Source organism: Hyperolius riggenbachi, chromosome 2 (assembly GCF_040937935.1).
Source record: "Hyperolius riggenbachi isolate aHypRig1 chromosome 2, aHypRig1.pri, whole genome shotgun sequence".
Classification (NCBI taxonomy): Eukaryota; Metazoa; Chordata; class Amphibia; order Anura; family Hyperoliidae; genus Hyperolius; species Hyperolius riggenbachi.
The window spans coordinates 141,815,205-141,829,219 of NC_090647.1; the positions used below are offsets into that span (position 1 = coordinate 141,815,205).

Sequence of the window (14,015 nt, forward strand, 5' to 3'; positions counted from 1 at the left end):
CATGATTTTATTTAATTTCAATATTCTTCACATTAGAAGTGACTAGCGTTTCTAACAATTTTTTTGGCATGAAGTTTGTTACTGTTGTACCTTTGCCGTTTAAATAGTGCAAGTCTTTATTCCTCTCCCTGATCCAAATCACTTCTCTTTCCAAATCACTTCTCTTTCCAAATCACTTTTTCTCTTTCTTCCCCTGTTAGTAACACGCGCTCCTGGGTGCTGTGAACTATCGTGACCGTGATAGTTCACTAGAGTGACTGCTACTTTAATTAACATAGTTATTATGTTAATTAACATATCAGCTGCTGCTCTAGTGACGTATCCCAGTCGTTACACTTCACAGCACCCAGGAGCGTGCATTTCTATGTAAATGGGGCACGTAACTAAGGAAGGCACGCTAGGCTGCACGTCTCAACCGCACCAGGGACCTTGGGCCAGAGGGGCCCCCTAGGGCCCCACCTCAACCTCAGGTTTAGCTCTTTATTGGTCCTGTGTTGGTAATAATGACTTTTATAGATGCTTTGAACAGTAGTAATCATTAACAAGCTGTTCCCAATCCGCTTTTTTCACCTCTGACACTGTGGTTGTCCTTGGCAGGTTTTGGTGCGCCGTATTAAGAGAGTGCTTGGGAGGGCACAATGTAAAACTTGCACTGGGACCCATAGCTCCTTAGCTACACCACTGCATGCAACTCTGTATTTACCTTGCGCTGCTGTCATGTATAGCAGCGCAGCTTCATGAATTTGCCCCATAGTGCTTTTTCATGGCAGAAAGTTGAGCATAGTAAAATGGAACTCTTTCCACTGGAACTTGCCGTGTAAGAGTCTATTTTTGTAATTTAAATCTCATTTACACAGAGTTTTTAGGGTAGAAAAGCTATGGCTATCATTCATGAACAGTCTGTCGGTAAAGAGAATTAGTGCGGGAAAACACCGCTGGCGGATTTTTAGACTTCTGGGTGGGCATTCAAAGAAAAGTATCCATATGCGGAAGCAGTGCGGAGATTCCCCGAACTAAGCTGGTGGTAGGCAGGCGGTAGGCTTGCGGAGACACGGAAGCTGCCGAGTTGATACATTTCTCCGTGTTCCGCTCTGCTGCAGCTGCCTGGAAGGTCTGTGTGTCTCCATTCACTTACATTGGTATCGCCACATCAGAGGGAGCGGTACTTTCCGACCTCACACCGCTTGCGGTGATCTTTATGAATGAACATTTTGCCACATTTGTTCCGATAATCACCGCACAAGGCGGTGATTTATCACTCTGCTCAGTAGTGTCATTTTTCCATGCGGAAAGATTCTTTATGAATGCTGACTTTGCTAACTGGTCGGTAAAGTCAGCTGTTTTAAGCATTTCCGCATGCGGAAATGCTTTATGAATGATAGCCAATGTGTTTTATTACCTTCTAAACCCGCCAGTTAGAGATTTTTTTTTTTTGCAGCATACAGCTTAGAAATGGGCCAGTCCGATCAAACGCTATTGCAGCTGATTTTGATTGGTCCAATTTCAGGTTGTATGTATTTTGCGCTAAATTTGTAAGCATTTCAAATATCTAATTTACTACCGGTATGTCTACAATTAAGCTGGCCATACAGTAGGCCGATTACCTGCCGATCGACAGCAGATTCGATCACTGGGATCAAATCTGCTGTCAAATCGTTCATGCTAAACGCTAAATTTCGATCGATTTCTTCCCAAAATAGATCGGTCCCGTCGATCGCTCCGTGCGGGTAATTACCGTCGATCGCCCACGGGTAGGGAGCGCGTCGCTAGCCGGGAACGATCGACGCAGGTATACATTACCTGAAGCTCTTCTGCGCTGGCTCCTCCGTTAGCAGTCACTGACCAATTGGTCAGAGACTGCTCTCTTCAACTGTGGGTGGGCTTTGGAAGTCTTCGGGCACACTTGTGCATGCACAGTATGGAGGCGGCCGTCTTTGCATGCTTGCAATATGTATGTTATAGGGCCAGAGTTAGGACTAATACAAATATGTGACTATGCAATTGAATGTATTCTTTTGTAATGAAGATCCCAGACTTGAAGTGAACTTGGATGTATGGATAGCATTGGTACCTGGATGATTGATTTGCGTGCAAGGGGTTAGCCGGTTTTTGTTTTTTGGTCACACCCCTTTTGGCACCTCCCTTGTAACTCATTTAAATGGCCCAACTTGAGGTGATGAGCAAGGATTCTGGTTTTTCTCATAACCACTGACATCTGGCTTGAAAATGCTTTGAAAACCATTGAATGGCAGTTTCACTCTGAACTGGACCACAATATTGTTTTTTGCACATCTTTTAATTTCATCTTGCAGCCAGTCAGTGGTATCCAGAACTAACTGACACTGAAATGGCTGTTCTTTATAAGCAAGGAGACTGAACCATCATACTATCATTAAGTTACATTAGCTATATTAATTAAAATAGGTAATATAATCTCTTACCCACCCGGTTTTAAAAGAACAGGCAAATGTTTGTGATTTCATGGGGGCAGCCATCTTTTTGGTTGAAAGGAGGTGACAGGGAGCATGAGACACAGTTCCAACTGCCCTGTGTCCTGATCACACCTCCCAGCTGCACACGCTAGGCTTCAAATGTCAAATTCAAAAAAGAAAAAAAGAAAAAAAATTGCACCAAAACCAGGGCTGTGGAGTCGGGCAATTTTGGGTGCCTGGAGTCGGAGTCGGGAAAAAATGCTCCGGCTCCTAATGAATTTGTAACTGTAATTAAAATAGAAAATATGATAAAATGTTCTATTTCTCAGATAAAAGTCATTAAAAATAATGTATATATACAGTATATATACAGTAATAGCTGTGCTTAGTCCACAAAAATGAAATAAACCAATCAAAATTAGTTACTTGTGCTGCTTCAATAAAGCAGTCCCCGTATTTTTAAGGTCAGATATACAGATCTGATTGTGACTGTATATATGATGTGTACACAGGAATCTCTTATATATACAAAATAACATCTATGCTGTAAGAATAAAGCCTGATGTGTAGCTGTGTCACTAATAGAGATGGTCAACGAGATGGAAATAATTCTGCATCGATGCTGATTTATGCAAATGTATGCACTCCCTTTGCTGATGAAATCAAATAATTTGATATGTTGTTAAAATTTGGTTTGGTGACTACAAATTAAAGGGTACCTGAGATGGATGAAAAGTAAAGTTTTATACATACCTGGGGCTTCCTCCAGCCCCCTTCAGGTTAATCGGTCCCTCGCTGTCCTCCACCACCCGGATCTTCTGCTATGAGTCCTGGTAATTCAGCCAGTCAGCGCAGTCCGGCCGCATGCCGCTCCCACAGCCAGGAACATTCTGCACCTGCGCAATAGTGCTGCACAGGTGTAGTATGCTCCTGGCGGCGGAGTGTGTTTATGCGCACTACGCCCGACGGGCTCAAGTACCTGGACGCATAGCAGAAGATCCAGGTGGTGGAGGAGGACAACGAGGGACTGATTATCCTGAAGGAGGCTGGAGGAAGCCCCAGGTATGTATAAAACTTTAATTTCATCTGTCTCAGGTTTACTTTGTTACACAGTAGTACTATACTCTACATATGCACTCCCCACAGAGCTGCAGGGAATCCACTGAGAATGCTGTGCACATTGAACACAGAGGTGTTGTCTGTTTACAATCTCCTTATTCCCCTGCAGAGTACCTGCACATCACTCTTACATGTACCCACACTTACATTGCCTGGGGCCTGATAGATGTTCTTTGTTCCGGTTTGTACCTTTTATAAGTACTCTTACCAAGGACTAGTTTTAGTCTAAAGGGAATAAATATAGTAGTCTACATATCCTTCTCACTTCAGTTGTCTTGTAAAATTCCTAAGCGTTGGCAGTTAAGAGACGAATTTCATGTTACATACTTTTAATCAACAAAATTGTAATATGCAAATTAGAGGAGTCGGAGTCGAGGAGTCGGAGTCGGTGGAATCCTAAACTGAGGAGTCGGAGTCGGTGGATTTTTGGACCGACTCCACAGCCCTGACCAAAACAGCAGAACAAGAACAACAATATCAGAAATCCCATCATGCTTTGCACAACATCAGGGGAAAAATGCCCGGGCAGTTTTCTTCTGTGCAGCTAAAAATGAGTTTTGGATAAGAAAAACAAAGTTCAAATGCTGTGCAACTATTAAAGAAACACCAAGCCTTTTCAGTGCTGCTGAGTAGATTTTTAGTCTGGAGGTTCACTTTAAGCATGGGCTTCCTTAAAATAAAATCGCATCTTCTAGTGGGAGTAAAGAGCTGCACAGAGTAGGATCTTGTTAGGCCCAGTGCACACCGGGCGGATCCGCCGGCCGAATCCGCCTGAAAATCCGCGTGGATAATGTATCTCTATGGGCTGGTGCACACCGGCGGTTTGAGGTTTTTACCAAGCCTCAAACGTGCCTCTTGCTGCATGTTTGCGGTTTGCTTAAAACCTCAAACCGCTGGTGTGCACCAGCCCATAGAGATACATTAGCCACACGGATGTGGCTGGTGAACACCCGGCGGATCGCATCAAGATCCGCCCGGTGTGCACTGGGACTAAACTCACTCATCCGCACCCAAAACCGCTAGCGTTTTGTGGATCTGCTAGCGGTTTTGGTGTGCACTAGGCCTTACTGATTTTTCCCACCTGGACCAAACTGCCAGATTGTTCAGCATTATAGTATTGCTCTATAAGTAGTAGTAGCATCTGCATTGTTCTTTTGCTTTATTTTTTTTGTTTCCTTTACAGGGCAGACTGGTCAGCAGAGATCAGGATTTCTAACCAAAAAGAGGCATATATTCGGTAAGGGTTTTCTCTGTTTTGTGTTGAAACACTGAGTAACTTTGAGGTTCACAGTGGGAGTTGCATTCCCTGTAACAGCGGAAAGAGGTGCCTCACATTATCCACATGTTGAGTCGCATGCTGTGGAGCAAATGTCAATGAAAAGTATGCTTCAATGTAACTGTACACATTTTGTGGTAATGCAGTGCACTATGATGCCGCACCTCTTTATACCGCAACACATCCAGCGTACTGTGCATGTCTCTATACTTGGCTCGTTGTAGTACGGCAAGCCATGTTACAAAGTGTCCGTTATGCCGCAAGGCACCACTTTGAACCAAGCCTAAAGGATAAATGCACTTCTGCAGCACAGTGCAATTATCCATTTACCCTCCAGATCAGGTATGTTGAGCTCCAGTCCTTAAAGGGAAGGTTCAGGGACAATAAAAAAAAATAAATCCAAATCCACTTACCTGGGGCTTCCTCCAGCCCGTGGCAGGCAGGAGGTGCCCTCGGCGCCGCTCCACAGGCTCCCGGTGGCCGACCTGGCCAGGTCGGGCTTCTTCTGCGCTCCATTATGCGTGTCACGCCGGCGAGCTGATGTCATCGGACGTCCTCCGGGCTGTACTGTGCAGCGTAGTTCTGAGACTGCGCAGTACAGCCCGGAGGACGTCCGATGACGTCAGCGCGCCGGCGTGACCAGGTCGGATCGGCCACCGGAGACCACCGGGAGCCTGCGGAGTGGCGCCGAGGGCACCTACTGCCTGCCACGGGCTGGAGGAAACCCCAGGTAAGTGGATTTGGATTTTTTTTTTTTTATTGTCCCTGAACCTTCCCTATATCCACTTAAGGACCAGCCTATGCTGGCCCGATCTGTGCTGCGTGGGCTCTCCAGCCCACCGCACAGATCGCTTTGAAGCCAGGGCGACCAGACTTACCCCCCCCCCCCTTTTTTTCCCCACTAGGGGGATGTCCTGCCGGGGGGGGTCTGATCGCCGCCGGCCATCTGCGTTTTGCGGGGGGGGGGGGCCTCCTCAAAGCCCCCCTCTGCAGCCATTTCCGCCCTCTGCCTCCTTACCTCCCTCCCTCCCTCTCTCTGTAATGCGCAGGACGGAGTTCCGTCCTGCGCATTGAAGGATAGGCTTCCGCCTATCAGATGCCGGCGATCCCCGGCCAATCAGAGGCTGGGGATCGCCGATCTGCCTTACGGCGCTGCTGCGCAGCAGCGCCGTATGATGTAAACAGCGGGGATTTCTTCCCCGCGTGTTTACATTTTGCCGGCGAGCCGCGATCGGCGGCTCTCCGGCTGTTCACGGAGACACCCTCCGTGAACTGACATGGAAAGGCCGCGCGAGCGGCCGTTTCCATGGTAACCCACTTAAGACCTGCTGACGCCTATGGGCGTTAGCTGGTCGTTAAGTGGTTAAGGGCCGAGGTCTTCACACATTTTCGGCACAGATCATCCCAGGTAAAGCTGGATAGTGTACTCTTAAAGTGTACCAGAGCCGAGTATATGCCCCAGTTTTATACATACCTAGGGCTTCCTCCAGCCCCATACGCACGGATCGCTCCCACACCGCCATCCTCAGTCTTCTCCCTCTTCAGTAACGGGTGTCGTAACTACAGCCAGTCTTAGCATGCGCAATGCGCTCCTCCATCTCTCCCCGGCAGCTGGGAGCGTTCTGAGCCTGCAGAATGGTTGTATCATTCTACTAGACATAGCTCTTTGCTGTGTAAGTAAATTGATCCTTTGCTATTGGAGCTAATTGCTTTCTTATCAGTCAGAGATGGTTTATTGTGTTGGATTTTTCAATTGTGTTGTTCAGTTTCTCTGTATCTTGTATACTCACTGTTTGGATGCGGATCTCTCCACTTAGGCAAAGAGCATTTGGTCATTTGTGTGTGGCAAGAGATATATGGACTTATACATGATGAATTGTGAACTGTTAGCGACATGCAGTGCCTTGGGCTACCTAGAGGGAGATGTCTACCACAAAGAACCCGACTGCCTTGGTGAGTGTAAACTAAAACGTTTAACAGAAAAATGTATTTTAATAAAGAAAACGGGCATGGTGTCCAGCAGGTGACAGCTGATTGCCTGTTTTGGTATATTTTATTTCAAAAAGCAAATGTCAGTACAGATAGTCCCCTAGTTACAAACCTCTCATACCTACATCCTTGTCCTTGTGTACAAAATGTACTGTATTTGTTATTGCATGTTACAAACTGTTGTAAGTTGTTTTAAAGCACATTGAAAACCAACAAAATCATTGTGTATTCTGTGAGTCCCAATCCAGGGGTGTCTGATGATAGTAAATCATACCAGTATGTATAATACATGCCTGAATTTACAGACAAATTTGACTTGCACCGTCCTGGAACAGAACTCTTTTGTGAGTAGGGGGCACCTGTACGATTATAATCAGAATGCGTGGAAACATTTCTGGATATTACACCTGTGACCTGTACATCCTAAGCTTCAGTCTGGGTGCTGTGGAACAGCCTGGTGACTGTGTATGAACATACCAGTGAGCAGCCTTCTGTAATGATGGAAGGAGGTCTGACCATGTGGGGCAGACCAATAACTCAGGCCATATAGGCTGCTGCTTCATCTTATGCTGCTGTGGGCAGAGAAGTGGCTTCTCAGTTAGCTTTGTAGGGATTAGGATTACATGGTTGCAGAAACAATATGTACTCTGTAAAATACAATTAAAGTGACTGAAGAAATTATAAGGCCGATTTCACACCAGAAACCAGCGTTTTTGTTGCCGTGTGATCGCATTGCAACATCAAAAACAGCCTTCAGAGATTACCACAGCAATGTGCTGTAATCTCACTTCTGGCTGGAAGCCAAGCAGGAAGTCAGGCTCTCTAGCGCTGACTTCCTGTGGCGGAAATACAAAGTGCACGGAAGTGTATTGACAAAATATGCTTCTGCGCAAGGTGAACACAAACCCGTTTAAAATATCTGTGGCGGGGGGGAGCCAGCAATGGAGGAGTGAAGACGTGCTGCTGCTGAGCTCCCAGGCCCGCATGCTGTCTTAAGCTGCTGAATAGCCATATTTACTTGCCTTTTCGGCCAAAGTGGCATGGATAGGGGGAAGAAGGGCAAATCCAGAAATTGTCTTCCTCAGACACCCTCACAGAGACCTGTAACCCTTTATATAAAAAAAAAATTACTCCCTGCACTGAGGCCTCCAAGATGGCGGACCCATCCTCTCTGACTTCACATGCCGCTGCCCCGCCTAAATCAGGCCCCGCAGCAATGAGCAACTTAGAAGATATATGGAGGTACTTGCGAAGCCTCCCTACAAAGCAGGACCTCGAACAGACAGAGCGGATAGTATCATCTACTAAGGCGTAGATAGCGGTGATCCGCTCCGACATAACAGGCCTGTCTGATAGGGTGACCTCCGCAAAATCCAATGATACACAACTCTGTGCTGAAATTAACACCCTTAAAGCTGCGGGTGAGAAACAACGGATCTCCACGCAAACCCTCCAAGCGCAAATGGAAGATATGCAGAACAGAGGCCGCCGAAACAATATATGGGTGCGCAGCCTCCCTGAGTCCATACAAGCTGACGCCATCTTGCCTACCTTGCGCTCCTTGTTTAATGGCGTGCTCAAAAGGCCAGCTGACCAGAAGATCAAGTTCGACCGTGCGAATAGAGCCCTCCGGGCTGTGCCATCCTCCCAAGAACAACCACGGGATATCATATGCCGGCTGCGCAACTTCAAGGATAAAGAAGACATTATGGTCGCGACACGAGATAAGGACCTTTTGGACTGTAATGGTTCTTCAGTAATCCTTTTCCAGGACCTGGCTCCATCCACCCTGGCACAGCGACGCGCTCTGCGCCCTCTTACACAGCTCATGCAACAGAATGGAGTGTCCTATCATTGGGGCTTTCTGTTCCAGCTGATGGGACAAATAGGCTCGACAACCAGCGTTTTACGCCATCCAAATGAGCTGTCCCCTTCCTAGATGCTCTATAACTACCCTCTGTGGATCTCCCTGATTGGGACCCTGACGTCGCGTACTCTGATCGCCCACAGAAGATGAGGAAACCCCGCTAATCTGTAGCGGCTCGTGAGTGGTTGCTATTTTCTTGATTTCTTTTTTTTCCCCCCACATATTGCCTCGTGGTACACTGTGTCCATCTGACTTAAGATGTTTCCCTCCTAGCCTGGACACAATCTTTTCCCCCGTTTTTTTTTTTTTTTTTTTTTTTATAATGGAGTTTCTACCCGGCCCCTTTTGGACATTTACTGCCTCATGGTGCTAGACTTTATTTTTATCATATAAATTATTTTTTTTCCCTTTATTATCAGACTGCCCCCTCCCCCGATGGATGATGGACTGCCACGCCCCCTCCCTATGCGCCTCATCTCTTTAGGATGGCAGGACGGAGCCACTGCTGCCCCTTCATTTAAAGTGCATTCTACTGCCTATTTTTGCTATCCATCGTGAATGCTGTCTAATATTGTGATATATGCTTCACAGTATAATAACCTGTTGATATTATACCCCCTATGGGGACTTGGTGGTTGGCTTGGGGGTGCGGGTGGAGGTTCTAGTTCGGGTGGAGAGGTGGGGGGTGGCTTATTGGTTTGTTTATTGGCTTACTGTCTTATTTTCCTAGGTTTGCAGACCTTGGCACTTTACAATGATCTGAGGCAGGTCCTTTTCATATGAGAACCCTGGGAGAAGTCTTAATGGAAATGAGGCTATATCCAGACACCCTGCTCACTCACGGGACACCCCGTGGGCCTAGATAAGCCTCAGGATTATTGTAAACTCCCCCAGGCTGAAATATGGGGAAAAATTTCCCTTTACTGATTAAATTTAAAGATTTTTCCTAAGCGACTATTGGTGGGGCTAGTGGGTTTCATAAGACCAGTTAATTGAGGTTATGCCACTTCAAGTTATTAGAAGTACCGGTAATTATTTTTCCTATCCTTGCCACACTTATACTACCTATTATTATATAGATTTTCAAGTAGTATGTTTGATATTGCGTATGTATGCGATTACCCGGGGGACTGGGAAGCACCTGCTGTTCTGTTGTGGGCTTCCTTACTCCAGGGCGAATCGCTAAGTAATTACAGGGGAACAAGTGAAACCCTTGTAGAAGTTATGACTCAATCTATTCCTGATCTGTTTCAGATCAGTAAAGGCAATATTATCTGTTTACATGTTACCTACAAGTATTGCGTGGACCCTTACACGCCACAATCTCTTTCCAAACTACTTTTTCATTTCTATTTCTGGCTTCTTTTTCCATAATGTGTCGGGGGAATTTGCTGGTGCATCCTAGGTACTACCTCTCATTTATCAGAGTTCCAACAATCACTTAAATTACTCTCTCTAAATGCCAGGGGGTTAAACGTCCCAGAAAAAAGATCTTCCTTATTGCACCTGTGCCATGAAGAACGAGCCAATGTGGTCTGCCTACAGGAAATAAACTTTAAGGGCCCTACTGTTCCCAAGTTTCTTAACCTCCTTGCCGGTTATCCCGAGCTCAGCTCGGGGTAACCTGCGCAGGAGGATTTCTCAGGCCCCGCTGGGCCGATTTGCATAATTTTTTTTTATTGCACGCAGCTAGCACTTTGCTAGCTGCGTGGATATTGCGATCGCCGCCGATTCGCCGCTAACCGCCCCCCCCCCCTCCAGACCCCTTGCGCAGCCTGGCCAATCAGTGCCAGGCAGCGCTGAGGGGTGGATCGGGATTCCCTCTGACGTCCATGACCTCGGTGACGTCATCCCGCCCCGTCGCCAAGGCGACCGGGGAAGCCCAGCAGGAAATTCCGTTCTGAACGGGATTTCCTGCTTACTCTGATCACCGGAGGCCATTCGGAGTGGGTGGGGGGTTGCCGCTGCTCAGCCCTAGGCCCGCTACATGATTTGCCGCAGCAATTGGACCGGCAAGGGGGTTAATGAATATTACAGATCTGCTTTCTATAGTATCCCTCAGGAATCCAAAACCAAGGGGACCGCCATTCTATCTAGGGACACCCCTTTCACTTTAATTGATCAATTTCAAGACCCACAGGGTAGATATAATCTGCGGTATGGACGAGCTCAGCTCGTCCATTACCGCCAGAGGGTGCCGCTCAGGCCCTGCTGGGCCGATTTTAATGAAATAAAGTGCAGCACACGCAGCCGGCACTTTGCCAGCCGCGTGTGCTGCCTGATCGCCGCCGCTCTGCGGCGATCCGCCGCGAGCAGCGGCGAAAGAGGGTCCCCCCAGCCGCCTGAGCCCTGCGCAGCCGGAACAAATAGTTCCGGCCAGCGCTAAGGGCTGGATCGGAGGCGGCTGACGTCAGGACGTCGGCTGACGTCCATGACGTCACTCCGCTCGTCACCATGGCGACAAAGTAAGCAAAACACGGAAGGCCGCTCATTGCGGCCTTCTGTGTTACTTTTGGCCGCCGGAGGCGATCAGAAGAACGCCTCCGGAGCGCCCTCTGGTGGGCTTTCATGCAGCCAACTTTCAGTTGGCTGCATGAAATAGTTTTTTTTTTTTATATAAAAAAAACCCTCCCGCAGCCACCCCGGCGATCTTAATAGGACGCCAGGGTGGTTAAAGGTATAATCTCCTCCCAGAAAATCACTATCGGTTCTTTCTATGCTCCCAATACGCAACAAATACAGTTTCTGCAGGCATTCCTCTCTAAGTTAGATTCATTTGCGGAGGGCAGTATTATGTTAGGCGGAGATCTGAATCTCTTGCTTGATCCAGAAATAGATTCTTCATCAAAAAAATCCCCGTTCTCACATAAACTGATTCGTAAGTGCAAATCCTTATCGCGATCAATGCAACAGGTTGATGTGTGGAGATTGCATAATCCCTCCTCCTATTGATTACACTTTCTACACCTTTCCTCACAATACCTATACGAGGATCGATTATATCTTCATTTCACACAATTTGCTCTCGATATCGGAGGCTCCCTCTATCGGGAACATGTCACTCTCAGACCATGCCCCTGTTAGAGTAGATCTTGCCCTTGGAGAAAACAGAAGAGGACCCGCTTCTTGGTGCCTTAACAACTCCCTTATAGAGGATAAAACAATTTTCACAAAACTCAAGAATTTTTTTCTGACAAATGTAGTAGGGGATACTTCCCCTCTTTTTGATATGGGAAACCCATAAGTGCTTTGTCAGGAGGCTCCTTGTCAGAGAAGGATCCAGACGAAAAAAAGGAACGTGAAAAGGAAATTGGGGAGGTATTAGCTAACATTGGGGAACTAGAGCGGAGACATAAAAGGGAGTGTCAAAAACCTGAGCGGTTCTTGCCTTTTTCATGATTGCTATTTCAGTAAAGTACCAGCCCTTTAAGCGTTGCTATCATATAAATCCGTCAGAGATCTGAGTTTATCCTTCTCTGATAAGCAGTGGCATAAGATACTCATCTTCGCTCACAAGTCCTCTATCTCTTCTAGGAGCCAGGAAGCAGATTACAAGATTTTCACTAGGTGGTACCTGACACCCTCTAGATTGCATAAAATGTTCCCTTCATCCTCACCTCTATGCTGGAGATATGGGGCCATATGCAATTCATTTTTTCACCTGAGTTTTCTCCTTGGAGATAATTTTTCACCTTCTGTTTAAAACAACTTTTCAGCACTCTGTAATTGAAAAAATACCAAAAGTAGACGAAAAAGTACTGCCAAAATTATTTTGAGTATTTTTGTGCATGCTAGTGTCTTAAAAGACATTTTATTAAACAAGTTTAAAAATGTCACCTAGGAGAAAACTTAGGAGAAAAAGTGAATTGCATATGGGCCGTAGTCTGGAAACAGGCACCCTAATTCTCACATTTTGGACAGATGTGAGAGAGATAATGCACATCCTAACAGACTTTTATCCCCGGACTCTCCTGCTTTCTTACTGTTACATCATAATCAGTGGTCAATCAGGAGGTATAAAAAGACTCTCGCTAGACATCTAATAAATGCTGCAAAAATCTTGATAGCCAGAAGGTGGAAGTCTGTTGACCCGCCCTCTATACAGGAATGGTTTCGGGAAATAGATTGGATAGAGGAAAATGGAAGATTTGACCGCTGCTATGCAAGAGAAACGGGAACAGTTTTGGGGGACATGGTTCGGGTGGTTCGAATTCAAAGAATCTCCTAGATAGGCATCTCTCACATCTGGATAGTGGTACCTTTTGGCAGCCCTGTAGTAGCAAACCACTTCGCTCATCATTCATTACTCACCCTGGGCGTTATATTTCACTCTTGGAGGGCACCTGGGCTCTGCATAGACTCTTCCGTTGGCATATTCTCGTATTTTCTCCTATCTGTCTCTCTCTCCTTTTTTCATATTTCTAAACCATATGCGCATTGGAGGCTTCTCTCTGTTTTTTTTTTTTTTTTTTTATAGCTCTTATGCCTTTGATATCTAGATATATTACTGTGGTGCTGTCAGCATGCTTCTTAAATCCCGTTTATGAATAGCTATATTGGGTCCCCGGGTGTATGATTCCTTTGGGCCCTTGGTTTATTTGCATTTGCATCTGCGGGACCATACTTCCATAATTTCCAGGCACCGCAGGTGGTCTTTGATAACGCGCTGTTGTTGGTGCAGCAAAACCAAAACTTCCGACACATCGCACCGCGGCAGGTATGAAATGCCCCATAGGATTTCATTGCTGTCGCGTTACTCTGCGGCAACGCAATGAAAACGTCCCAGTGTGAAAGGGGCCAGAAAGTTGACATCTGTGAATATAATTATAGATGCAGCAATGCTGTTTTTTCTCATCTTATATCTCATTCTCCTGTCTGCTTTGTCCACAGAGAGTGTGAAAGATTTAATCCGTTACTTGCGACATGAAGATGAGACGAGAGATATCAGACAACAACTGGGAGCAGCTCAAATCCTGCAAAATGACCTTATTCCTCTGATCATTCAGCATCACAATGAAAAACAGCTCTTTGATGCAGTTATAAGGTAACTTGAACTTTGATGGAATCCTGAAAGGAGTATTACTCAGATTGGAATGCTGTGGTTTTACCAGTGTATTTTCGCATTTATATCCAAAGTGTTGACTTTTTTAATACATTTTTATTCAACCGTAAGCCTCATACACAAGTTAGTCTAAACTCTGCAGAGGTAGCCGGTTTTGGCCCTCTTCCAGGACTCTTCCGTTACCCCTCTCCCACCACCGGGCGATGCTGCAATGCTGTCATCCTCTGGGTTATGATCATGTGTCGTATGCGATAGGAAGCCAGAAGAGGG

The 14,015-nt window shown here is 46.3% G+C and overlaps 1 protein-coding gene across 4 annotated transcripts in view; it reads left to right on the forward strand.

Moving 5' to 3' along the window:
- TIMELESS (timeless circadian regulator) overlaps window positions 1-14,015 on the forward strand; it is a 111,656-nt gene that overhangs the window by 24,005 nt on the left and 73,636 nt on the right. For all 4 annotated transcript variants that reach the window (XM_068267573.1, XM_068267572.1, XM_068267571.1 and 1 more), the window contains exons 2-4: window positions 4,735-4,788; window positions 6,645-6,780; window positions 13,574-13,727. In XM_068267573.1, the coding sequence (XP_068123674.1) occupies window positions 6,684-6,780; window positions 13,574-13,727 (251 nt within the window). In that variant the 5' untranslated portion in view covers window positions 4,735-4,788; window positions 6,645-6,683. The remainder of the gene's footprint in view (window positions 1-4,734; window positions 4,789-6,644; window positions 6,781-13,573; window positions 13,728-14,015) is intronic.